This window comes from Salvelinus namaycush, chromosome 31 (genome assembly GCF_016432855.1).
Source record: "Salvelinus namaycush isolate Seneca chromosome 31, SaNama_1.0, whole genome shotgun sequence".
NCBI classification, from domain to species: Eukaryota; Metazoa; Chordata; class Actinopteri; order Salmoniformes; family Salmonidae; genus Salvelinus; species Salvelinus namaycush.
In genome coordinates this window covers 40,912,984-40,940,296 of record NC_052337.1, presented here as the reverse complement: position 1 = coordinate 40,940,296, position 27,313 = coordinate 40,912,984, and the positions used below count along the sequence as shown (strand labels likewise).

Here is a 27,313-nt window from a genome sequence, read left to right as displayed (position 1 = left end):
TTACATTTCAGTGATTCTGGCAAAAATTAATACAAATGAGTCACACAACCCATTGTATGATCAAAGTGCAATTAGCTTGGGTAATAGTAACCTAGGATTGTCTTACATTTAACCAGGTGCTTTACAGTCTGCACTCATTAGGTGAATCATTACCAAAGTATCTATAGGCTTATTTGGATAAGGCAAGTATGTATTAGCAACCAAAATTGCACATGAATGAATTCAGCCTTTTCGCAGTTTTAGATTCTGAAGATCCAGGTCCACTTACACAACTCAGTAACTGTTAGTAAATGTTATTTCATAGGTGGAATGAAACATTGCACCCCACACAAGTACATGTCTATGAAAACTTGTTCGAGTGGCCTACAATAAAACACACATATGAATGTTACCCTGTTTTAGCATCCTAAGGTGAGTAGTCTAGGGATACAGTAATAATCCCCATAACAAGATTTCCCCGAGAAGAATCTAAGACACGACAGACAAAGATCAATGAAAGAAATTTGTGTTTAATAAACATTAGAGTATTTGCAGGGCCTTCCATCCATCCATGTTCCTCCCTTACGAGAATAATTTCATTACAATACATTTCATTCAGTGGCACTGAAAAGCTAAGTGAGTTGGGAACAGAAACAAAAACTACTACTACTGATTGGGCAAGACATACATTAAAGTCCTCCAGCTCATGCATCACCTGATTTACTTAAAGGCACAGACCAACTCCTTGAATTGGCCTACTCCAGGAAGTTTGCACTCATCTTCAAGTTTGCTGAAAACCGGTTTTATCCCCTTAAGTGTGTACATTACTGTATTTATATGTGGGATCAGGAAAAGTTACACATTTCTGGAATGCATCTTTAAAGTGAAGGTGGTTTGGGGGAAGCTAAGTAACTCACATCAAAAACGGCAGGTGAGGAGTTACTGTATGTGCATTGGAGCAGGGGCTAAAAGACGCAATCATGTGGATTGTCTGGCGCTTGTTGTAGCAGCTGGTTCTGAAGATCTTATTTGGTCGTAGAGCTTTGCTGCTTATTATCCGGAACTGATGGGCAGGATGTCACTTAGGCAAAGGGGTTTCCAAAGGGGTCTCCGAAGGGATCCGAGCCGCCAGTGGTCTGGGCAACAGGAGTGTTCTGTCGTAAAAACAGTGATACAAAGCAGTACGTTATCATCAATTGATTGGAGTTTGATAGGATTCATTGAGATACGAGTCTGTTTCCATACCATTGCTAGGAGTGGTGCTCCAAAGGCATTAGGAGTTGCAGTGCCAAATGCATCATCAAATAGGCTCTGGTTGAGACCTGTTGCTGCTGTTGGAGCCAGGCCTGGGGCAGGATTTGGGGCAAAGGCATCCAGGAGCCCTGGAACGGGGGCCGCTGCAGAAGACATGGGAGTAGCTTGCCATGGGGCTGGTTTGGGTGAGTCTAAAGAGCCAGGAAAGAATCAGGTGGATTAAAAATAAATCCATTTCACAGATACAATACCAGTCAAAAGTTTGGACACACAATTCAAGGGTTTCTATTTTTACGTTGTAGAATAATAGTTTAGACATCAAAACTATGAAATAACACATTTGGAATCATATAGTAAAAAAAAAGTGTTAAATCAAAATATATTTTATATTTTAGAATCTTCAAAGTAGCCACCCTTTTCCTTGATGACAGCTTTGCACACTCTTGGCATTCTCTCAACCAGCTTCATGAGGTAGTCATCTGTAATGCATTTAAATTAACAGGTGTGCCTTGTTAAGAGGTAATCTGTGGAATTTCTTTCCTTCTTAATGCATTTGAGCTAATCAGTTGGTAGGTGTGGTAAACAGAAGATGGACTTGGTCTTTCACCAAATAGGGCTATATTATGGCAAGAACAGATCAAAAAAAAAGTAACAGGCAATCATTACTTGAAGGTCAGTCAATCCAGAAAATGTCAAGAACTTTAAAAGTTCAAGTGCAGTCGCAAAAACCATCAAGCGCAGGAAAGGACGACTCAGTTACACCTCTGCTACAGAGGATAAGTTCATTATAGTTACCAGCCTCAGAAATTGCAGCCCAAATAAATGCTTCAGAGTTCAAGTAACAGCCATATTTCAAAATCAACTGTTCAGAGACTGTAAAATCAGGCCTTCATGGTCGAATTGCTGCAAAGAAACTACTACAGGACACCAATAAGAAGACTAGCTTGGGCCAAGAAACACGAGCAATGGACATTAGACGTGGAAATCTGTCCTTTGGTCTAATGACCACCTCCATGTCTTTGTGAGACAGAGTAGGTGAACGGATGATCTCCGTATGTGTGGTTCCCACCATGAAGGTGTGATGGTGCTTTGCTGGTGATTTATTTATTCAGCGGCAATACGCCATCCCATCTGGTTTGCGCTTAGTGGGACTATCATTTGTTTTCAACAGGACAATGACCCAACACAACTCCAGGCTGTGTAAGGGCTATTTGACTAAGAGAGTGATGGAGTGCTGCATCAGATGACCTAGCCTCCACAATCACCCAACCTCAACCCAATTTGGATAGTTTGGACCACAGAGTGAAGGAAAAGCAGCCAACAAGTGCTCAGCATGAGGGAACTCCTTCAAGACTGTTGGAAAAGCATTCCAGGTGAAGCTGGTCAATTGAATGCCAAGAGTGTGCAAAGCTGTCATCAAGGCAAAGAGTGGCTACTTAGAATCTTAAATACATGATTCCATGTGTTGTTTCATAGTTTGTCTTCACTATTATTCTACAATGTAGCAAATAGTCAATAAAAGAAAAAAAGCCTTGAATGAGTAGGTGTCCAAACTTTTGACTGGTACTGTACATCAAAAACCATCCTGTAACCCAAGCCATAGACTTCACTGTGCTACCGTCTGGGAAAACGGTACCGGACCATGTTTTTTTTAAACTGCATCGTTGGAAAGGGCTCCTAAGCAAGCATTACACAGTAAGGTCTACACCCGTTGTATTTGGCGCATGTGACAGAAATTTTTATTTAACTTAGACTTGATATTTGCTGGGGCTAGATGATAAATAGGTATTGGGGATAATCTCCTATAGATTTGATAGGATTTTGAAATTCCAAATAACCACCATTACCATCCGCTGAAATCTGACTCTGAATTTCAAAGTCGTCGTGATCCGCAACCTCCTGGAGCATGCCCACTTTGCTGGAGAAGTACTGGGCAAATGCACCATCCCCATTAGTGCTGGGGGCGGCTCCAGGAGCCTGCTCCCCCTTCCTGGCCGGGATGGCTGGAGGTTTGGCAATCTGGAAGTCCTTGAACATGTCCTTCCCACTCTTCTTCTCCTTCTCCCCTCCCAGGGGGTCCAGAGCCGTGAAGGCACTGGGTTCTACCTTAGCTGGGGCCTCCTTGACTGGGGGCCGGGGTGGGGGCCGGGGTGGACCTTGTGGCATACCCTGTGGAGGGCCTCCCATCATGGCATAAGGGCTGGGTTGGAAGGGGTTAGCCATGGGAGGCTGGCCCCAGCCAGGTGCAACCATGGGCCCTGCAGGAGCAGGCTGTCCCCAAGCCTGGGTGACCGGCTGGGCCCCATACGGGGATGGAGCCTGCTGGCCCCAGGGTGCCGGGGGTATGGGAAGGGCACCGAAGGCAGATGGCTGGGGGAAGGTGGTCTGGGGGTTGTGGAGTGTTACCCCTCCTGGCATGGTGAACATGGAAGGTCCTGGTGCTTGGACTCCCCACGGTAATGTGGCTGTCCCATGAATGGTGACTGAAGGGGGACCCAACTGCAATGCTCCTGGAGGAAAGAGGAAGACCAGGGGAGAGAAGAGGGTGATAAGGTGAACTTTTCATTTAGGTACAATAGGTAGACTGAACAGAACTTAAAACGCCATCTAGTTTGCCTCAAACGCAGCATAGCTAAAGGATGATTTGCGCCAATGCCGATTTAAACAAGCCAATTGTTTTGCTTTAACACAACATGGGTTCTCACTATTTGGAGCCAATGACCCCACTAGTCTTACCCAGAGCTGCTATGGGAGAGGTGGTGGTCGGACTGTTGAAGAGGTCATCAGAGGCAGATGAGCAGTCAGGCTGACTGAGAGCAGCATATGGGTCGGTCCCAAACAGATCATTGGCAGGAGGAGACTGGTGGTCAAACCGCAAATAAGCCAACCAAATTTACTACAGGGATATTGAACCATTGACTATCCATCGAGGGCCAGTAAACAAGGGAAAACTGTAGTGAGCACTGAATTAATGACAAGGTTTATATGGATGATAATGCGGTTGAAAAACTATCATACTTATATACCGTATTCACATTAATATGATAACCTTTAAAAAAAAAACATCTCTAATAATACTTAAAAAGACAAACACCAACACTTACCTCCACATCTCACTGAAGCATGAATGTTAAGACAAGGAACATATAAATAGATAGCAACAGGAGATAAGCATAGCGGTTACAGTCAAGCAGAGAGGTTGTTAATCTCCAGGGACAAGCAGGTTAGAGAAGCCATGTGAGCACCACTTACATGCAGTTATGTTAGAAACCCATACCAGTTCCAGTTGTATCCCCAGAGACAAAAACACCAACCCTAACATCCTTGTACCAAAACCATGTTGGTAAAGACAAAACACAGTGCAATGCTACCTGTAGGAATAGAATATGCCAGCATGGTATCCCAGTGCTGTGAAAGGGGGTTGTTGTTAGAAGACCAATTATGGTTTGGGGAGGTGGTGTGCAGACAGACTCATTCTCAGACATGCAGCAACATCATAGGACCTCTATGGAGCTTCACCTTGGCACTCCTCCGACCTCGTCCAGCCTTAGTGCTCTGTGGAGGGGGGCTTATCACAACCGAACCATCCTTGCTAGCACCCACAGGGGCAGGGGGTTGTGGATCGAACATCACGCCATTACAAAGGAGTGGGCTTTTCCCAGAAATGTCAAGAAAGGGGTTCTGTGGTGAGTGCACAGGAACAGGGACCCTGCTCTCTTCTGTCATCACTCCCCCTAGTGGCCACTGGCCATTACTGAGAGCCAGGATCATGTTCTTATTGGACAACCCGCTCAACTGCTGACCGAAGTTGTCAGAGTCTTCGTTAAGACCAACGCCGTTCCCGATTGGCCTACCCAATAAGTGAACAGAGCTTTCTTGGTTGTGATTGGTGGAGGGGGCTGAGATCAGAGAATTGGGGGGTGCTGATTGGGCAAGAGGGTCATTGCCGAAAGGGTCAGTGTCTGGGGTTGGAAAGAAGCCAAACGTGGAGGAGAAGGGGTTCTCTGTCTGGGGGGTGCCCCAAGGGTTAGGTGCACAGGAAGTGAAGGGATTTCCCTTTATACAGTTCTGATTGCTGTCAACCTCGGCAGACAGATCCAGCAATAGAATATCATTAGTCTCCTGGTTATCAAGGGAGGGAACGAGAGGGAGAGAGAAAAAAATAAAAATCTGTTGCGCTGAAAGAGAGAAGCAACTGTTAACACAGCTAAATGAATAACAAAATGACATGACAAGACGGTTTGATTGATAAAGCAACAGTGGTGATAGCTAAACAAACATTTAAACAGGATTCAGAAACTCAACTGTAGGAATGTGCTTTGTCAAGGCACCCGCCTTTGTGTCTGAGGGATTACAAGCATTATTTGGAATGCGTTGCCATTTAAGATATAGCCAGGATTTGACCTTTGTAATCCATCAAAACTACCTCAAGTTAATAAACACACTTATTACAGACAGCCCTTTACAGAGTTGAGTTGAGAGCCCTGTATGACATAAGATGGTGTGATTGGTTTAAGGGGTGAAGTTACGCAGTTAAGCTATGGTTTGGGGCGAAAGACTGGGATACATCCACAAGGCAGAACAAAACATCTATGGTCAAGGGTAGGACTGAGCTAGCTAGCACCTGAGAGGAACTTTACCAGAGCTTGAGTAGTCAAAGCCACCTGATTATAAAATTGGGGGGGGAAAGATCCTTGTTAGGAATAGGAAAGGGTGCAAAAAGCCTCCAATATTGAAAATAAAATACCAGCAAGGTCATTTGTTGTTGTCCGTTCTGTCCAAAAAGTTTACTTCGAAGATAAGCATGGCATAACATAACTGCCAACCATTGGCCCTATCCATGTGTAAAGTATGTTATGAGCATCTCCCCCAGCTCTAGCACTTAGGCCGTTTCACATTATGAGTATATTCCCAGAAAAAAAATATTCCCATAATGTGTGCACATCCAGTGAACCCAACAGCGGGCTGACTTACTGTAGGAGAGTGGATGTCTGGAGGGGTGGACATATCGCCAAACAAATCCAGCTGTTGCACCTCCTAAACAAAAACATATCCATTTGAAGCATCTTAAAAATACTGGATGTATCATACAATGAGACGCGACACCACCACAGAACATCTACTAGTAGATACTTGTGCCTGGAGAATCCTCTTCTGCATCCACTTTGCACTTTTTTTACATGTATGATTCCAATATCTTAAAACACTTACTTTGGCAGTGCCAGCCTGGCCATCGATACTGAGCAAGGCATCACCGCCATTCTGTAAATGAAAACACAACAGTAGGAGGTCAAGTATGCAGTACGTTGCAGATGAAGCTTATAGTTAGTCAACATACACAGGCACTTACCTCAACTACTGCATTATTACTCCCATCCTGAAAAGAAAGCGCAAGAGGAGAAACATGGTGAATATTCCCATTGGAGGAATGTAATATGTTCTCCATTTACTTGTTGGATGCCACTTGTGTGCGATGAGTCATCTCATTGGTATTGCAATGAAAGCATGGTTCGTGGTGCAGGACTAATGAAGCACTAGGGGGCAGTGTTGACTACAAACATCAGTCACGTGACCTCTGTCCAGTCAGCAACCCCCCCCCCCATTTGTTTTGTTTTTAAATACCTGGATCATGTTCAGTAGGGAGAAAAATGTTTGGAAACAGGGCTGTACTACCAGAACATACAAATTGTACTTTTCTGTTGAAAATATGTTTTTCTATGGTATGCCCTACTGAACAACTCTGATCACAAACCCCACCGTAGTCATTTACCTTCTGTGAGGCCTCGGACTTCTTCTTCATGTTGAAGATGACCTGGAATAGATCCTTTAGGTCAATGACCAGGGGCTCTGCCTATATGGAGAGGAGATGAATGGAGAAACAGTCAGACAATCAACTACTTTCAACAATCTACGCGTGTCCCTGTGCGTCTTACCTGCTGGCCAGTCTTTATGGCGAAGAACTGGTGCTGTCCCTCGGCCCCACACACGTAGCCAAAGGCCCTGTTATCCGTTACGTCTCTGGCGATGAATGAGATCTTATTCACTATGTGCTCGTGTTCTATCACCTGAGAGGGAGAGGAGAGAACTGATTTTAAAAACAGTCCGTCTTCAATAACCTAATAATATAAACACTTGCATTTAGGCCAACATAGAATCTACTCGACTGAGATCATGTCCTGTGCTTACCTTGTGAAAATTTCTCTACTATAGGAATTGTAGTTGTAAAGCTTGGTAGTAAAGTTGATACTCCCCAGCCACTGAGACATGATTTAGATAGAGGAACAGAGGGATGAACGTTGGATTAGAACGTCAAACAGTTGTTCTCACCCCTGTTTTCTCATCAATGATCTTGATGCCTGACATGGATATGTTGACCCAGATCCTTTGCTTGTGTTTGCCCTGGGACCGAGAAGCTATTGCCATGCCCTGCAAAGACAACACAACCACATACTAACACACAGCTCATCACCATCTGCACACCCAGAGAGAAATTACCATAGAAAACAGACTAACAAAAATCACATTCAATTTGCTCTTTACTAACGTGTACTGTAGCGTCTGCATCCTAATATCTGGTACCTTGAGTTTCATCATGGAGTCCTGGCTCATCTTGTCCCCTCGGGCTTCTGGGACATAGTCGATGCCGATCAGCTTGGCCTTGTACCGCACACCATCACCCTGGAACCTTGACAGCAGGTACTCATCAGTCTTCTCTGGAGCTGGGCAAAGGGAAGGAGAGAAAAGTGATTAATTGGATCAATTGTCACTTTGTCTGGTTGAGAATGCCATCTATTACTCATGACGTAGCCTCAACCATCACACCACAAAACGCATGGAAAGCAAGATGTAAAACTAGACCAAAGGTCAAGTCTGACAACTCAGAAAAAGTATGTTCTGCCCATAACACCAAATCCCTTACGTGGGGAAAGAGGGAGAGGCCCCTTGCATATAGTACCTTTCTTCTTCTCTTTCTTAAAGGGGGTCTTGGCTGGTGCTGTGGAGGGTGTGGTGGGAGGGCTGGTTGTGGAGGCGGGGGTGCTGGAGGGGGCAGCCGGGACCACAGGTGCAACGCTCTCCACTTCAGTAGACATGGTGGGGTAGGGGCTAGCCTTACTGGAGTCGGGACAGGTAAACCAAATCAAACGGCAGCTCCTTGTTCAGGCCAGGGGGGGGTGGGGGTCGACTCAGCAAAGAGGCTCAGTACTAGCACATGCTCCGTTATGTGCCTGTAGGAGGAGATGGTGTGAGAAATACAATGAAACTACACTCCGATGTTAAACTGTCCAGCGAAAATGTCACTTAAGTTAATATTCTGTTAACTCGAACCCAAACAATGTTGTTGACTCGTATGGTCAAAGCATAAAATTACAAATTAAATATCAGCAGTCTAATCGCGTTAATATTTTTAATGAAAGGCATATGGCCACACAAAAAGCAGTTTCTAACATAAAGCGGCAATATTCACATAGAAGTGTGTCAGATCTGCCACTCATTGAAAGCGTGTCTACGAAGTGGTAGATCTGTTCTATGTGCGCTATTTCTATGCTTCCCATTCTAAAGTTTTTTACAACAGCTTCAAAATACTCGATTTTCAGTTATGGAAAATATATTTCACAGTGGTTTAGATGGTACAATGATCCTCTACACAACACTTCCTTGTTTTGTCCGAAACGGAAAAAAGGCAAACTAGAATTTGAGCAACCGGGAAAAAGGGCGATTTCTGCATAGTGAATCTTTTAATTAACATTTTTTCAGGAAGAAAAGTATCACTCATATTACTAATTATAGGTCATATTTCATAGAAATCAGGAAACACTGGACAATTACTTTAAGCTTTTGGAAAATTAATATAAAGTAGGAAATTAGATTTCACATCAAAACAAACTTGTTTACAAAAACATTTGTGATAAAAGAATGATAACAAAAAGACATTACAGCTCCAAACATTTTAAAGATTAACAGCTTCTGCTGGCTTCCGCTACCTGAAATTGTCCCCTAAAAGGTTTTGTGAGCATCGTAAAAAATAATATCCCTATAATGATCCACAATGAGGAGCCATGACCCAGTACCTCGTTCTTACTAACCACACATCATTTTGACCCTTATTGTAGCCTTGCTGTAACCCATTGATAGCCATGCATGTAGGGATGGGAGGTGATTAAACTCTGTGGGGTCTTTAATTAAGACAATGTGTGCGGGAAAGGAACACCTGGAGGGCATCAGAAACAGCTGCGCAACTAGCCAGGGACACACACTTCCTCCTTCGAACAGTGCATCCTGTCAGTCATGTGATTCACATAGGGCAGAGGCCCTGTCCATTCCAACTCTAGGCTGTCATAAAGATCTTAGGATGACAGGCTGGGTGTTCAAATTAAAGCTGTTCCATGTAACCTACAGTGGCTTGAGAAAGTATTCAACCCCCTTGGCATTCTTCCTATTTTGTTGACTTACAACCTGGAATTAAAATAGATTTTTTTTGGGGGGGGGGGGTTGTATCATTTGATCATTTGATACGCAACATGCCTACCACTTTGAAAAAGCAAAATGTATTTTATGAAAAACAAGAATTAGGACAATACAGAAAACTATTCACCCCCCCCCCAAATCAAAGTGCCACCTTTCTCAGCAATTACAGCTGCAAGTCTCTTGGGGTGTCTATAAGCTTGGCACATCTAGCCACTGGGATTTTTGCCCATTCTTCAAGGCAAAAGTGCTCCAGCTCCTTCAAGTTGGATGGGTTCCGCTGGTGTACAGCAATCTTTAAGTCATACCACAGATCCTCAATTGGATTGAGGTCTGGGATTTGACTAGGCCATTCCAAGGCATTTAAATACTTACCCTTAAACCACTCAAGTGTTGTTTTAGCAGTATGCTTAGAGTCATTGTCCTGCTGGAAGGTGAACCTCCATCCCAGTCTCAAATCTCTGGAAGACTGAAACAGGCTTCTTAAGAAATTCCCTGTATTTAGCGCCATCCATCATTCCTTCAATTCTGACCAGTTTCCCAGTCCCTGCCGATTAAAACCATCCCCACAGCATGCTGCCACCACGTTTCACTGTGGGGATGGTGTTCTCGGGGTGATGGGTTTGCACCAAACATAGCGTTTTCCTTGATGGCCAAAAAGCTCAATTTTAGTCTCATCTGTAAGTCTGTAAGTACCTTCTTACATATGTTTGAAAAGTCTCCCACATGCCTTTTGGCAAACACCAAACGTGTTCGCTAATTTTTTTCTTTAAAACAATGGAATTTCTGGCCACTCTTCCATAAAACCCAGCTCTGTGGAGTGTACGGCTTAAAGTGGTCCTATCGACAGATAATCCAATCTCCGCTGTGGAGCTTTGCAGCTCCTTCAGGGTTCTCTTTGGCCTCTGATTAATGCCCTCCTTGCCTGGTCCATGAGTTTTGGTGGGCGTCTTGGCAGGTTTGTTGTGGTGCCATATTTTTTAATAATGGATTTAATGGTGCTCCGTGGGATGTTCAAACTTTCAGATTTTTTTTAATAACCCAACCCTGCACTTCACAACTTTGTCCCTGACCTGTTTGAAGAGCTCCTTGCTCTTCAAAGGGGGTGAATACATATGCACGCACCACTTTTACATTTAGTTATTTCCCCCCCTTTTTTTTCCTTCTTTTTTTTTAAATTTCACTTCAACAACTTGGACTATGTGTATGCCCATTACATGAAATCCAAATAAAAATCAATTTAAATTACAGGTTGTAATGCAACAAAAAAAATAGGAAAAACACCAAGGGGGATGAATACTTTTGCAAGGCACTGTACTTCAGGAAAAAATGCTCGAGTATAATCCATTGTGATTAACATTGCTCCTCTTTCAGTACAGTGAAGACCGTAAGAGGCAGAGCGAGCCATGGAACACCAAGATATTATGTTAAAGGAACACTCAGCTATTCTGGTTTTAGAGAACGTAGTGACAGCTTCTTAGGGTGACCCAAGCTGAGTGTGACTTCCTATCTGAGGCTAAAAGACAGCTGGGTACCACCACACTGTCCATCTGTGTGCAACTTGGTCCTCTGGTTATGGTAAGAGACAACATTTGCTATTAACAACTATAGCCACAGTTCATTATTACTAACACCATCACAGCTGTAACTAGGCCCTTCATGACAAACAAAGACAGAAACCGAGCACAGACAGAGTAGCCTACAGTAAAATAGAAAGTCAGTGGTCGACCAGTACTGTAAACTGCAAGAGGAGACATGACTGCCAACAGACAGAGCTCTGGAACCATCAACACTCACAGCTGGATTAGGGAACAAAATGGCTTCTTTCTGAGAGTGAACAAGAGAAACACTACAACAGCACATTATAACAACCACCACAGGTTGATTTCAGCAGCTAAAACGCCAAGCATTTATTTTCCATATGACACATACCTTCAGGGGCACTTGCAGATGCTGCGTAGATCGCCTCGCTACTGGAAATCAGCCTCGACTACGGCAGAGGAGAGCAAAGGTTGGGAGTGAACAAAGGTTGAGCTATTAAATGAAGTTAATCTTACGCTACCTGGTTGGTGTTTAAAACTGGCCATACGCTCCAGTAATCTCATAACACACAGCTAAAGGACAACATGACAGTAGAGCGTGCAATCCACCCTCAGCAACTGTAGTCTAAAACCTTTAAAAAAAAGTGAGAAACAGACTGCTGCTAACTTTGTCAATCGTTTGTATTCATTGACAATGTATAGTAATGTCCAAGGATGTGACTGAGGCAGGATCGAGAACACAGGCCTGCTAAACTCTATTTCTACAAAATAGAGTGTAACTCGGGAATAATGAGACGTACAAGGTCAAGAACCAACGTTGCCTCAATTTCAGCACTGAGCAAATTTCAGATCTGCTGCGCACAAACTTCCAGCTATAACTTTAGCCAATTAGGCTTCTGCGGCTATTTCATCACAACGTAGGCCTACCAGAGTGGCCTACCATCAAAACAATGGAGAAAATGAATCCCCTAACATTTTTACAAGGAAGTAGCTGTTCTATCATTCAGCCTCCAGTAGAAGCCAATGTGGTGTTCAAGCCCGTCTCAAAATACAACACTGCCCCTTTAAGACAAATAAATGCTCTTTACCAGACTTGCTTTTCAAAGATGCCTAGAAATGTACACGTTTTGTGCTCTTGTATGAAGCAATCGCTCCCCTATTGCTGACTACAAATGATCTAAAACTGGGTGAATAACTCCAACTAACAAAGGATATGAACAAAATGAGCACACGTGGCTACATGCCGGTCTCGCTTGGATCTCAAAACAAGCATCATGGCAATGATCTATTTGCATTTAGGCTTTTTGCAGCTCTTATTGGTTGAGCAAGGCATTTAAACCGAATTGCCTGTAAGTCGCTCTGGATAAGAGCGTCTGCTAGATGACTAAAATGTACATGTTATGCCGCACAGGTCTGTGTAGAGTACGGGCCGAGTTGTGCGTGTCATTGCAATAGTATCCTACTCCGATGTGTTCTGCCTACAACAAATTCTCTTGCATAGTAACTTTTGGTATGTTGCATTGAAAGTGGCTGTTGATTTGATCACAAATTGCCACAGTGAAGGGAAACGTTGATAACTTTCTAGAGTTTTCCCTGTTAACGCTAGAAAGTTAAGTGAATTTCAATCTTGTGCTTTTCTCAGTGGGCTGATATTTCTTCTGCGCGGCAGTCTCGGGCTACTGCTCGCCCGCTTACTCGCGGCGCTTAGAGAAAACATTTCCAAGAACCTCATGTATGACACAGCTCCAGTTGAATTCCCGCCATTCTACATAGAGGCCTCTTGTAGTCCTCTCTCAGGGTCAGTCTGGGGGGGGGGGTTACTCATAAAAACAAACAGTCCATTTCCTGAAAACAAGTACAAAGCTGACAGTCCACAAGCTCTTGTAAAACCAGTGCACAGTGACTGCTGAAGAGTAGTTAACGTTAACTTGACTCGTCAGGTAAAGTCCAGCTCGGCACAATTCCCCTCTGATGACTGGTAAACACGTTAACAATAAAACTACAGTGGGAGACTGGAAGCTGTTTAAACGATAGTCAAGGCAGCTCCTTTAGTACCCTTTTTCACACTACTGTGCCAACCTGAACCACACTGGCTTGAATATTTATTTTCACATTGTCCTGTTCAGGACTGTTCCAGCCACTACAGGGGATGCATAACCAGCCCAGTACACATTTCTTTGGCTAGACTCAGTAGGGTGAAAAGCCTTAAATGAAACGATTATATAATGACTGTCCTCAGTCCCAGTTGTCCTCAAGCGATTGGACTAGTCCATATTCTATTAAGATAGGAAATAAGCTCTTGGGGACATTTAGTGCATCAGGCCTGTGTGTCAATATCACCTTTAACCATCTAAAGCAGTGAAGTAATAACACTTACAAACTTCCATTAGAAGTATGCAGCTCTTCTAAACCAAACTAATTTCAGCATGTGAAAGTCAGATGACATGCTTTGCAGAGCTACGGTGGCAAATGTTGATCTAATATCTTCTTGCAAATCAAGTTTATAATTGCACGCACACTCGAAACCACAGCCAAATCTCGCTTTGCCAGCAATCATTTGTATTATATGGCTTGCATCACAAGAGCGATAGCACCAAGACAATAAAACGTTCATGCATTTGTTTCTGCTATGAGAGCAGATTTTTTTTGTCGACCTTGAACACGCCAAAGTGCATTCAAGGTCTACAGAAATGACTAGAATAGTTTTCCAGTCATCATATGATAGCTGGAGACAGGGTTTGATTGCACCCCCCCACTTTAAGACACACATAACCATTGGACCCATCGGTCACTGAGTGTAAATGTTCTCACACGTTACATGTGTGTTTACCGGGTCTCTACCACAGAGGAAACAATTATGTTCCTAATAGCCGATAAGTTATCAGATAACAAGCAGAAAGGGTTTCCTTTCCAAACCAAATTACTGACTAGATAACCAATCAGATCCCAGATAGCACCACGTGACTGAATGGGTCATCTGTGGATCACAACACACCACAGTGTTTGTGTGTCAAGTCAAAATCCCAAGTAAATGGGCAAGAAGAGGATTATTGGGATACTGTCAGCCAGGGTTGAAAGGCGAACTACCTTTCGGGGGGTGGTTACATTAGGCACATGATGCTAGCTGTTCAGTAACTACCATGGACTGACAGTCCCAGTGACTTTGCCATAAGAGGCTGTGTCAGCAACTTCAGAAAAAAGCTAATTAAAACAACTTTAATGTCAGCATGACTAACTAACCTGACAGTAACTGCAGGAAGAGACTGCCCCTATCTAAGAACAGACAAAAACCATTGGCATCTCCTGAGCGAATACTCAATGCCACAGCTTTAAAAAAGGTGAGAGAAGGACTAGCCAGCAGCATGGTTATTTGTAATTGGGCATTTTAAACCTGCTAGGGGACCAACTTTCCAAACACTGGATGGTTAAGCTACATCAAGAAAGCCTACCATCTTTTGGATTCTTCAGACATCTTCAACTAGTTAAGCTGAAGTCATACACACAATAAATATTTTTTTTAAGAAAAGATTTACACTAAGTTAACAGAATGGCTGCAAAAACGGAGAGAGATGTCCCAATCCTGGGCGTTGTGTTGCTTCATTAGAAGGAAAAGTGAAGTTCTATTCAGCACATCTGGAGGAGATCAGGGCATGAATCAGACACTCAATAGGATGGTGAAATACCACAACTGCAGCCTAGACCCACTGTGGATACAGACAGTGGCCAAGGCTACAAAGACTACATTCCGACATCGCCAGACAACTGTCTACTAGGGATACTAACAAATGCTGGAAGTATATGACTAATTATCTATGGCATTTCATATACACGAAAATATCCAGTTATGAAAATAAGTATAAGGATAAATATGGTTGCGCAATGCAAAGAGACCATGATAACCCATTTTGGTAGGCCCATGAAGACGGCCTTGTTTAACAGATAAACATCTTAGGTCCCCAAAACATGATTTTAACGTAGTTTAAATATAATATTCAACAAGTTGTCCCGAAAAAAAAAAAAAAGATCTTACTCAGCCGAAGTATATTTTCAGAAAGCTAAAATAGCGACCTCCCACAATTACCTAGCACTAAACCATTACCTTAGCGACGTGTGCATAGCGCGCACAGCTGGATCTAATGGAAAAATCATGGGGGCTTCTTGGATTTGTTTGATCCAGCATGTAAAATATAATTCCAAATGTATTACTTTCTATTTTAAAAGTGAAGCATTCCGTGACAGCGAAACACAAATAGCATTCCCTGCCTGTGAATTTGTGGATGCGAAAGAATGTGGATGTCACGTACCGTTAACAAGCGCTCCAGACAGAATTATTCATATTCGAGGTTTGTCTTCCAGTGTTCTGAATGTTATTCAAACGCTATCTAGACCGGTCGACACGTCTCCTATCCTCTATGAAGGTTGAATCAAACACCGCTTTTTCAGAGACGTGTTGGAATCAGATGTTTTCCGCTAAGAAGTGCCCCAGAACGCGCCGCTATGTGGTGAATTGGCGACTCCTTCTACCTCCCAATTTAACCCCTAGCACGCCAGAACGTCAGGAGGCACGTTGCGCCTGTATAGGCCGCACAACTACACCAATCAATGATGAGACCAATAGGATGATTGACATCATTATTACACCATTATTTCATCCATCATAACCTGCAGTCCGACGGGTTTAGGGTCATGAAATATTGTGTGGATGAAGGGCAGTTGGATGGCGGGCGGGTTGAATAAAGATTAAACAACACATTAGAAAACCATAAATGTATCATACATGTATCATTCTTGTGTAATTTATATTGATAGCCTTAAATAATGAAATAAAAACTAAATGTAGCCTTTCTGGCATTAGTGCATAAACCTAAACTTTAGGGCCTTACTGTATGCGCGCCAAATATGCCAATCACCAAATGCTTTTGGGAATGGGGAGAAAAGTGAATGTTGGAGGCAATAACGACAATGTCAGAGTTTAACTCGATAAGAGAAAAGCTGCAAAATGGAGAGTTAAAAATAAAGAGAAGAGAGGGCCAGAAAAGTAATGTTTGAGAAAGATTTGGTTCAAATGCGCCTATATGGCACTTCAACCGTAGCCTACTATGCAGATTAGTTAAATGGAAACTGAAATCTGGACACTGACTGTAAGTCTATAACCTCTCACATAGCCATAATATTAAGTCCATCACAATTAAGCATTTCTTACAGTAAATTGATACACCAACTGTAGGCAAAATGGAGAGAAATTGGATTGATTTATTTCAGCATCTTGAGAGAATGCTAATGCAACGTTAGATGCCATCTGTAGAGGTGTTATCTTTATCAGCATCATTAGTTGATAGTAAGTTAATACAACCACATAAAATATGTATCCAAGCCCAACTGAAATCTTATGAAACATGAGTTTGCACCAGACACAGAAACATGTTGGTTCGTTCTCACAGCTTTCTATGTCCTTACAACCGGTCAAACTGATGTCATTTGGACATTTTGCAACGAAAATATTTCCCATTTCTTTTTTGTTAAGCTATTGCATTTTCTCCCCGGTCCCCAAATGTCTGCGAAAGAAGCAGAGATGACAGAACAAACGTTACCTATTTGAACTCCACTGAAGCAAGGGTTTGTTTAGTATTCTAGGGAAACATATAATGACAGAAGAGAAGCTGCATGTATCTAATTATAGACGAGTTGATTAACAAATAGCATACCAAAATGTTGGAAATTATAAGCAGAAACATATCTAAATCAGGTAAAAAATAATATCCTGCACCCCCTGTCAAAAAATCGTTCTGCTGTCTCTGACTGTAGCCTACAGCGCATTTTCAATATTAGTCGGGCAGTTGCATGCATCACTATGCTCTTACAACTCACATCAAAAATACTTTCAACCTGGTATGTATTGCCTTCCGCTTTATAAAAATCGGTGGGACATATTACTTAGCTATGGGATCTATGTAGCCTAAGCCTATAAGAACATGATCCGATATTTCCTGATGTTCTTTGCAGATGTAACGTCCTGACCAGAGTTCTTATGTGTTTTGCTTGTTTAGTGTTGGTCAGGACGTGAGCTGGGTGGGAATTCTATGTTGTGTGTCTAGTTAGTCTGTTTCTGTGTCCAGCCTAATATGATTCTCAATCAGAGACAGCTGTCAATCGTTGTCCCTGATTGAGAATCATATATAGGTGGCTTGTTTTGTGTTGGGGATTGTGGGTGGTTGTTTCCTGTCTTTGTGTTTTGGCTGCACCAGCTAGGACTGTGACAGTTTGTTTTGTCATTTTGTATAGTGTCTTGTTTTGTGTTAATTAAATAATGGAAAATTACCACGCTGCACATTGGTCCTCAGATCCTTCTCGCCTCTCCTCGTCTGAGGAGGAGGACGACTTAGACTGCCGTTACAGCAGATTAAAAAATAAATATTTTGCCCACTGCACTACCCCAGGTTTGTTTGACCCAGATTTAGTAGGCTTATAGTAGGCTAAAGACAAACATTTTAAATGCAATTTACAGTAAGTGAACATATTTCAGTAAGACATGCTGCTTAGAGTAACATTTGTCAAAACCTCCATCAGAGGAAAAAGAAGAGGACGACAAAGGTATTTCCTTTTCAACCTTACACCTATTGTTCACAATGGGAATGATGACAGTAGAATGTGTTAGTGGATGTGTCCATGCTTGCAAACTTTCATGCATTTGTGCTTCCACATGTGTGTTTGCATGCATGTGTGTGGTGTGTGCTAGTGGTCAGCTGTTTGTTAACCCGCACCCTGCAGCAACTGCTAATAACCCATCCGCAACGCCCGACTATATGTGATGATTGATTAAGTTAAAATCTGAGGCCACCCAATCCTAACCCAATAATATAGAAAATGTGCTATAGGCTAAATCAAATCAAATGTTATTTGTTACATACCCTGAATACAACCTTACAACCTTATTGTGTAATGCTTACTTGCAGTTAAGAAAAATAAGAGTTAAGAAAACATTTACCAAAAAAAATAAAGAAAAGAGCAAAAATAAGGAGGCTATATGCTAGTCAATGTGTGGTACAGGTTAATCAGGTAATTGAGGTAATATGTACATGTAGGTAGGGGTAAAGTGACTATGCATAGATAATAAACAGCGAGTAGCAGCAGTGTAAAAAAAAAGGGGGGGGGGGTTAATGCAAATAGTCTGGGTAGCCATTTGATTAGCTGTTCAGCAGTCATGGCTTGGGTGTAAAAGCTGGTAAGAAGCCTTTTGGACCTAAACTTGGCGCTCCGGTGCCACTTGCCGTGTGGTAGCAGAGAGAACAGTTTATGACTAGGGTGGCTGGATTCTTTGGCAATTATTAGGGCCTTACTCTGACCCCGCCTGGTATAGTGGCAGGAAGCTTGGCCCCCGTGATGTACTGGGCAGTACGCATTAACCTCTGTAGCAATTGCGGTTGGAGGCCGAGCAGTTGCCGTACCAGGTGGTGATGCAACCAGTCAGGACGCTTTCGATGGTGCAGCTGTATAAACTTTTGAGCATCTAAGGACCCATGCCAAATCTTTTCAGTCTCCTGAGGGAAAATAAGCATTGTCGTGCCCTCTTCACTACCGTGTTGCTGTGCTTGGACCATGTCAGTTTGTTGGTGATGTGGACACCAAGGAACTTGAAGCTCTCAACCTGCTCTACTGCAGCCCCATCGATGAGAATGGGGGCGTGCTCGGCTCTCCTTTTCCTGTAGTCCACAATCATCTTCTTTGTCTTGATCACGTTGAGGGAGAGGTTGTTGTCCTGACACCACACGGCCAGGTCTCTGACCTCCTCCCTATAGGCTGTTTCATTGTTGTCGGTGATCAGGCCTACCACTGTTGTGTCGTCAGCAAGCTTAATGATGGTGTTGGAGTTGTGCTTGGCCACACAGTCATGGGTGAACAGGGAGTACAGGAGGGGACTAAGCACGCTCCCCTGAGGGGCCCCTGTGTTGAGGATCAGCGTATCAGATGTGTTGTTGCCTACCCTTACCATCTAGGGCAGCCGGTCAGGAAGTCCAGAGGGAGGTGTTTAGTCCCAGGGTCCTTAGCTTATTGATAAGCTTTGAGGGCACTATGGTGTTGAATGCTGAGCTGTAGTCTATTAACAGCCTTCTCACGTAGGTGTTCCTTTTATCCAGGTGGGAAAGGGCAGTGTGGATTGCAATAGAGATTGCATCATCTGTGGATCTGTTTGGGCGGTATGCAAATTGGAGTGAGTCTAGGGTTTCTGGGATGATGGTGTTGATGTGAGCCATGACCAGCTTTTCAAAGCACTTCATGGCTACAGATGTGAGTGCTACGGGTCGGTAGTCATTTAGGCAGGTTACCTTGATGTTCTTGGGCACAGGGACTATGGTGGTCTGCTTGAAACATGTAGGTATTACAGACTCGGCCAGGGGCAGATTGAAAATGTCAGTGCAGACACTTGCCAGTTGGTCAGAGCTTTCTTGGAGTACACGTCCTGGTAATCTGTCTGGCCCTGCGGCTTTGTGAATGTTGACCAGTTTAAAGGTTTTGTTCACATTGGCTACGGCGAGTGTGTTCACAGACTCGTCAGGAACAGCTGGTGCTCTCATGCATGCTTCAGTGTTGCTTGCCTCGAAGTACCATAGAAGTCATTTAGCTTGTCTGGTAGGCTTGTGACACTTGGCAGCTTGCGGCTGGCTTCCCTTTGAAGTCCGTAATAGTTTGCAAGCCCTGCCACATCCGAGGAGTGTCGGAGCCGGTGTAGTAGGATTCAATCTTAGTCCTGTATTGACGCTTTGCAAGTTTGATGGTTCGTCGGAGGGCATAGCTGGATTTCTTATAAGCGTCTGGGTTTGAGTCCTGGTCCTTGAAAGCGGAAGTTCTACTCTTTAGGTCAGTGCGGATGTTGCCTGTAATTTACGGCTTCTGGTGTGGGTATGTACGTACGGTCACTATCATCGATGCACTTATTGATGAAGCCGGTAACTGATGTGGTGTACTCCTCAATGCCATCGGATGAATCCCGGAACATATTCCAGTCTGTACTAGCATAACAGTCCTGTAGCTTAACATCTGCGTCATCTGTCCACTTCCATATTGAGCAAGTCACTGGTATTTCCTGCTTTAGTTTTTGCGTGTAAGCAGGAATCAGGAGGATAGAATATGGTCAGATTTGCCAAATGGAGGGCGAGGGAGGGCTTTGTACGCGTCTCTGTGTGTGGAGTAAAGATGGTCTAGAGTTTTTTCCCCTCTGGTTGCACATGTAATATGCTGGTAGAAATGAGGTAAAACGGATTTAAGTTTCCCTGCATTAAAGTCCCCAGCCACTAGGAGTGCCGCATCTGGATGATACTTTTCTTGTTTGCTTATGGCGGTATACAGCTCGTTGAGTGCAGTCTTAGTTCCAGCATCGGTTTGCGGTGCTAAATAGAAAGCTATTAAAAATATAAATGAAAACTCTTGGTAAATAATGTGGTCTACAGCTTATCATGAGATACTCTACCTCAGGCGAGAAAAACCTTGAGACTTCCTTTATATTAGATTTCACGCACCAGCTGTTATTGACAAATAGACACAGACCGCCACCCCTTGTCTTACAGGAGGCAGCTGTTCTGTCTTGCCAATGCACAGAACCCAGCCAACTATATATTATCTATGTCGTCGTTCAGCCACGACTCGGTGAAACATAAGATATTATAGTTTTTAATGTCCCATTGGTAGGATAGTCTTGAACAGAGGTCATCCAGTCTATTCTCCAATGATTGTACGTTGGTCAATAAGACGGATGATAGAGGCGAGTTACGCACTCGGCGACAAATTCTCACAAGGCACCCGGACCTGCGTCTCCTGCGTCAGCGTCTTTTCTTCCTGCGCATGATGGGGATTTGGGCCCGGTCAGGTATCTGCAGTCCGACTCGTTAAAGAAAAAATCTTCATCCAGTTTGAGGTCAGTAATTGCTGTTCTGATATCCAGAAGTTATTTTCGGTCATAAGAGACGGTGGCAGAAACTTAATGTAAAAAATAAGTTAAAAACAACGCGAAAAAACACACAAAAATAGTCAGGAGCCCGTAAAACGGCAGCCATCTCCTCCGGCTCCATTTTGGCTAGTCAGAGAAGGCGGGACGATTTTTTGACAGGGGGTGCCTGTGCAGGATGTTTTGTTGTTGCCTGATTTAGATATGTTCCTACTTATAATTTACAACGGTTTGTAGGCTATTTGTTAGTTAACTTGTCTATATTTAGATACATGCAGATTCTCTTCTGTCATTATATGTTGCCCTTGAAGACTAAATAAGCCCTTGCTCACCAGAATGTCATAAATCCATAGAATGAATGCTTCAATCTACACTAAACAAAAAGATTAACACAACATGCAACAATTTCAAAGATATTTTTATTTATGTTTTATTTAACCTTTATTTTAAGAATGTGAAATGTCAGAACAATAGTAGAGAGAATTATTTATTTCAGCTTTTATTTCTTTCATCACATTCCCAGTGGGTCAGAAGTTTACATACACTCAATTAGTATTTGGTAGCATTGCCTTTAAATTGTTTAACTTTAGGGTCAAACGTTTCGGGTAGCCATTCCACAAGCTTCCCACAATAAGTTGAGTGAATTTTGGCCCATTCCTCCTGACAGAGCTGGTGTAACTGAGTCAGGTTTGTAGGCCTCCTTTCTCGCACACGCTTTATCAGTTCTGCCCACACATTTTCTATGGGATTGAGGTCAGGGCGTTGTGATGGCCACTCCAATACCTTGACTTTGTTGTCCTTAAGCCAATTTGCCACAACTTTGGAAGTATGCTTGGGGTCATTGTCCATTTGGAAGACCCATTTGCGACCAAGCTTTAACTTCCTGACTGATGTCTTGAGATGTTGCTTCAATATATCCACATAATTTTCCTTTCTCATGCAGCCATCTATTTTGTAAAGTGCACCAGTCCCTCGTGCAGCAAAGCACCCCCACAACATGATGCTGCCACCCCCGTGCTTCACGGTTGGGATGGAGTTCTTCAGCTTGCAAGCATCCCCCTTTCTCCTCCAAACTTAACGATGGTCATTATGGCCATACAGTTCTATTTTTGTCTCATCAGACCAGAGGACATTTCTCCAAAAAGTACTGTCTTTGTCCCCATGTGCAGTTGCAAACCATAGTGTGTTTTTTTATGGTGGTTTTGGAGCAGTGGCTTCTTCCTTGCTGAGCGGCCTTTCAGGTTATGTCGACATAGGACTCGTTTTACTGTGGATATAGATACTTTTGTACCTGTTTCCTCCAGCATCTTCACAAGGTCCTTTGCTGTTGTTCTGGGATTGATTTGCACTTTTCGCACCAAAGTACGTTCATCTCTAGGAGCCCGAATGCGTCTCCTTCCTGAGCGGTATGACGGCTGCGTGATCCCATGGTGTTTATACTTGCATACTATTTTTTGTACAGATGAATGTGGTTCCTTCAGGCGTTTGGAAATTGATCCCAAGGATGAACCAGACTTGTGGAGGTTTACCATTTTTTTTCTGAGGTCTTGGCTGATTTCTTTTGATTTTCCCATGATGTCAAGCAAAGAGGCACTGAGTTTGAAGGTAGGCCTTGAAAAACATCCACAGGTACACCTCCAATTGACTCAAATTATGTAAATTAGCCTATCAGAAGCTTCTAGAGCCATGTCATCATTTTCTGGAATATTCCAAGCTGTTTAAAGGCACAGTCAACTTAGTGTATGTAAACTTCTGACCCACTGGAATTGTGATACAGTGAATTATAAGTGAAATAATCTGAATGTAAACAACTGTTGGAAAAATTACTTGTGTCATACACAAAGTAGATGTCCTAACCAACTTCCCAAATCTATAGTTTGTTAACAAGAAATTTGTGGAGTGGTTGAAAAACTACTTTTAAAATTTCAATGCACAGAGTTTAAACGAGTTTTAATGGCGCCAACCTAAGTGTATGTAAACTTCCGACTTCAACTGTACATAAAAAAAAAGGTAATGGCGTGGATCAGGAAACCAGTCAGTATCTGGTGTGACCACCATTTACCTCTTCAAATACTTGTTGAGTTGATCAGGCTGTTGATTGTGGCCTATGGAATGTCATCCCAGTCCTCTTTAATGGCTGTGCGAAGTTGCTGGATATTGGCGGGAACTGGAACAGGCTGTAGTACACGTCGATCCTGAGCCTCCCAAACATGCTCAATGGGTGATATGTCTGGTGAGTATGCAGGCCATCAAAGAACTGGGACATTTTCAGCTTCCATGAATTGAGTACAGGTCCTTGCGACATGAGGCCTTGCATTATCTTGCAGAAACATGAGTTGATGGTGGCGGATGAATGGCACGTCTTTGGGCCTCTGGATTTTGTCACAATATATCTGTGCATTGAAATTTCCATCGATAAAATGCATTTGTGTTCGTTGTCCGTAGCTTATGCTGCCCATACCATAACCCCACTGCCACCACGGGGCACTCTGTTCACAATGTTGACATCAGCAAACAGCTCGCCCACACAACGCGATACATGCTGTCTGCCATCTGCCTGGTATCTTTGAAACCGGGATTCATCCCTGAAGAGCACACTTCTCCAGTGTCCCAGTGGCCATTGAAGGTGAGCATTTCCCCACTGAAGTCAGTTACGATGCTGAACTGCAGTCAGGTCAAGAAAGCGGAGCTTCCCTGAGACTGGTTTTGACAGTTTGTGCAGAAATTCTTTGGTTGTGCAAACCCACAGTTTCACCAGCTGTCCGGGTGGCTGGTCTCAGATGATCACGCAGGTGAAGAAGCCGGATGTGGAGGTCCTGGATCTGCGGTTATGAGGCCGGTTGGACATACTGCCAAATTCTCTAAAACAACATTGGAGGCTGCTTTTGGTAGAGAAATTAACATTACATTTTCTGGCACCAGCTTTGGTGAACATCCCTGCAGTCAGCATGCCAATGGCATGCTCCCTAAAAATTTGAGACATCTGTGGCATTGACTCTAAAATTGCACATTTTAGAGTGGCCTTTTATTGTCCCCAGCACAAGGTGCATCAGTGTAAGGATCATGCTGTTTAATCAGCTTCTTGATATGCCACACGTGTCAGGTGGATGGATTATCTTGGCAAAGGAGAAATGCTCACTAACAGGGAGAGTAATATGCTTTTTGTGCTTATGGAACATTTCTGGAGAAAAATAATTCAACTCATGAAACCAACACTTTACATGTTGCTTTTATAATTTTGTTCTGTGTGGTTCTCTTTCATCTCTGCTTCTTTCTTGGAGCAGAGACAGATGGGTACCAGGGATAAAATGCAATAACTCAAAAGAAACGGGAATGATTTTCTGTGCAAAATGTCATCAGTTTGATCATTTGTAAGTAAATAGAAAGCTGTGAAAATGACCCAACATTCTGATAGGATTTCCGTTGGGCTTGGATGCATATGTTATGTGTTTGAAATAGCCTACTTTCAGCATTTATGATACTAATAAAGATAGCACCTCTAGGCTACAGATGGTATCTAACTGTGTATTAGCATTGTCATGTAGCATTGTCATGTGCTCGTTATGGTGCACACCTGTCACCATCGTTACGCGCACCTGCGCATCATCAGACTCACCTGGACTCCATCACCTCCCTGATTATCTTCCCAATATATGTCACTCCCTTTGGTTTCTTCCCCAGGCATTATTGTTTCTGTTCCAGTGTATTGTCCGTGCGTTGTTTGTGTTTCTTGTTTTGTATTTAGTTGTGTTTACTCATTATAACACTCACTCCCTGAACTTGCATCCCGACTCTCAGCACACTCTTTACAAGCATTATTTCAAGACGCTGAAGAAAATAAACCATGTTTCTCCACTCCTGTTCCTAAGTAGTTGAAAGTTGCTAATTAGCTAAACTGCTAAAGTTGTCCATGATGAGAGTTGAACTCGCAACCAAATATTTTCCAAACATTACTTTTCTGGACCTCCCTTCTCTTTATTTTCAACTCTCCATTTCGCAGTTTTTATCTCATTGAATTAAACTCTGTCATTGTCCTTTTTGCCTCCTTGGATCTATGTTTTTTGCACGTTCCTAAAAGCATTTGGCAATTGGCGTGTAGGCTTTTTGGCACTCATACAGTTAGGCCCTACATTTTAGGCTTACCCGCTAATGCCAGATAGCCTCAAATAATTAAAGAAAAAACTCAAAGTAGCCTATAGGTATAAATTGCACAATAATTATATAATTATAATAGGCTACATTTATGGATTTTTAAGGTATTATTTCTTTATTCAACCCGCCACTAGTGATCCGCGGGTTGACTCATAACCCGCGGTCTCTGCGGATATATAACCTCCGTGACTGCGGGTTATGAGTCAACTTGTGATGCGCATGTCCAGATTAGCCTCAGGGGACAGAGCTGTGCAGAGCAGGGGAGACAATAAGACAGAGGAAAGCCTTCCTTCCTGGCTAGGTTTCCTGTGTCCTTCTGCTGACAGAGGGTGTTATTTAGGAGGAGATAGGGAGAAGAGCCTCTCTGAACCAGATCATTGACAAGCCAAGGAAGAACCTCTTTTCCTTTTTTTCCTGTCACCTCTGGAATGCATAGCCAGTCGTTGCATCCCAAATGGCACCCTATTCCCTATAGTGCACTACTTTGGACCAGAGTCCTATTGGCCCGGGTCAAAAGTGTTCTGGTCAAGATTTGTGTACTATAAAGGGAATAGGGTGCCATTTTGGACGCACCCAATCAGGCTCAATGAAGTGGATCAGCCCGTTTCTGCTATGTTAACCCATCACATATGATACAGGGGTACTGCTTTAAATGACGTGCAGCTTATAAAGGCTTTATAAACACTACATAAATGTGTCACAAATCATAAAGGGTATAAAGGGTTCATAAATGTAGCATAACTGTGTGACATAACCACTAATGTAAAATGTGACATAAACTTATGCTTTATAAAGCGTGGCATAAGCACCACTTAATAAAGGCTTTATATATCATATTAAATGGAGGGTTCATAAAGCATTTATAACCTTGTCCTGAATCTTGGTAGAGCATTGCAATGCCAGGATAGTGGGTTCGATTCCCGGGACCACCCATAAGCAAACATTTATGCACACATGACTTTAAGTTGCTTTGGATAAGTGTCTGCTAAATTGTGTTTATGATATTACTCTAAAACATTTCTAGGATGGCCTGACCTCTTTCCCTGTTGGGTGCATAGCAAATATTGGACCTGACATCAACAAAAGACATTCGTTGGGCCTTTTAAAATCAGTTTATATTTTTGGCCCAATTTCGTTTTTTGCCCAAATTCAGTTGTTTTCTCAATTTAGCTTTTCCAGGTTTCGTTTCCCCACCAGTCTTTTCTGTTTTTCCTACTTTTTAATAGAAAAACAACTAAATTAGATTTTTGTGTTCACAAAAATACTTAAACCACATCAGGGAACGACATTTAATGTCTGGGAAAAATCGAAGAAACTTTAATTTTTGAGTGTAGTTGCCCTTTCATTTAGTGTGCATGCACTGCACTGTTGTTTGGTTGATGGTGTTTCTGTAGCACAGTAAAGTGCGCATGTGATGAGTTCGCAAAATCAAAAGGCCACTTTTATTTATTGTAATATTAATTTGTTTGTAGTAGTTAAGTGTTGAGTTAGATTACATAATTACCCCAATTGTTATTTCAAATAATTTTGGTGACTACACAGCAATTGCTAGTTAGATGGCTAATTAAATTTAGCTCGCAGGCTCCGCTAAATAAAAATCCCCCTAGATACAGCCACTTCTCATAGTCATGTCATGAGATTTGTAAATGAGAGGAATATAATATAATGAATCAAATGGAGTTTCCCATCTCCACATTTAGAGTATTTCTGGCACAGCACAGAAATAATCTTATCCAGATGGTGTGACAAAGGCATTTCCTAACAGACCTGCTAACTTTCTTTGTTGTTACTTTTAAGGTTGGAATCAACATGCAAAACCTCCATGAGGAAGAGAGGCAAGAACGATTCATCTGCAGCTCAGGGACAAGCTACACTATTAACAGCCCTGCGTAATGTTCAATGTAACTGCATTGATGGACTTTTTTTAACTTAATGTATTTGTATTGTTAAAAAAAGAGAAAAAAATGGGAATGTATGGTTTAAA

At 42.7% G+C, this 27,313-nt stretch overlaps 1 protein-coding gene and 1 long non-coding RNA gene across 4 annotated transcripts; one reads left to right on the top strand and one right to left on the bottom strand.

Moving 5' to 3' along the window:
- Window positions 1-489: 489 nt before the first annotated feature.
- Window positions 490-15,749, bottom strand: LOC120026288 (disabled homolog 2-like). Of its 3 annotated transcripts, XM_038971116.1 has the most exons (15): window positions 15,542-15,749; window positions 11,629-11,686; window positions 8,189-8,459; window positions 7,813-7,952; window positions 7,561-7,659; window positions 7,167-7,298; window positions 7,004-7,084; window positions 6,584-6,610; window positions 6,445-6,495; window positions 6,208-6,270; window positions 4,753-5,355; window positions 3,970-4,093; window positions 3,081-3,743; window positions 1,225-1,424; window positions 490-1,133 (listed from the first exon to the last, which is right to left on the bottom strand). In XM_038971116.1, the coding sequence occupies exons 3-15, from the start codon at window positions 8,322-8,324 to the stop codon at window positions 1,062-1,064; spliced, it is 2,391 nt and encodes a 796-aa protein (XP_038827044.1). In that variant the 5' UTR covers window positions 8,325-8,459; window positions 11,629-11,686; window positions 15,542-15,749; the 3' UTR covers window positions 490-1,061. The 3 variants fall into 3 exon arrangements, with proteins under 3 accessions (XP_038827044.1, XP_038827043.1, XP_038827045.1); XM_038971115.1 differs by lacking the exon at window positions 11,629-11,686; XM_038971117.1 differs by lacking the exons at window positions 4,753-5,355; window positions 11,629-11,686.
- Window positions 11,091-27,313, top strand: LOC120026289. Its single transcript, XR_005473073.1, has 2 exons — window positions 11,091-11,274; window positions 27,127-27,313. It is a non-coding gene; the product is annotated as an uncharacterized LOC120026289 (long non-coding RNA).

Bases quoted from the DNA above. Each gene is read 5' to 3' on its own strand.
- LOC120026288 (XM_038971116.1), bottom strand. From the start codon at position 8,324: ATGTCTACTGAAGTGGAGAGCGTTGCACCTGTGGTCCCGGCTGCCCCC. The intron at 7,953-8,188 runs GTACTATATGCA...CCCTTTGCCCAG, and splicing joins TAAGAAAGAGAAGAAGAAAG to CTCCAGAGAAGACTGATGAG. The intron at 7,085-7,166 runs GTAAGACGCACA...CTCTCCATATAG, and splicing joins CCATAAAGACTGGCCAGCAG to GCAGAGCCCCTGGTCATTGA.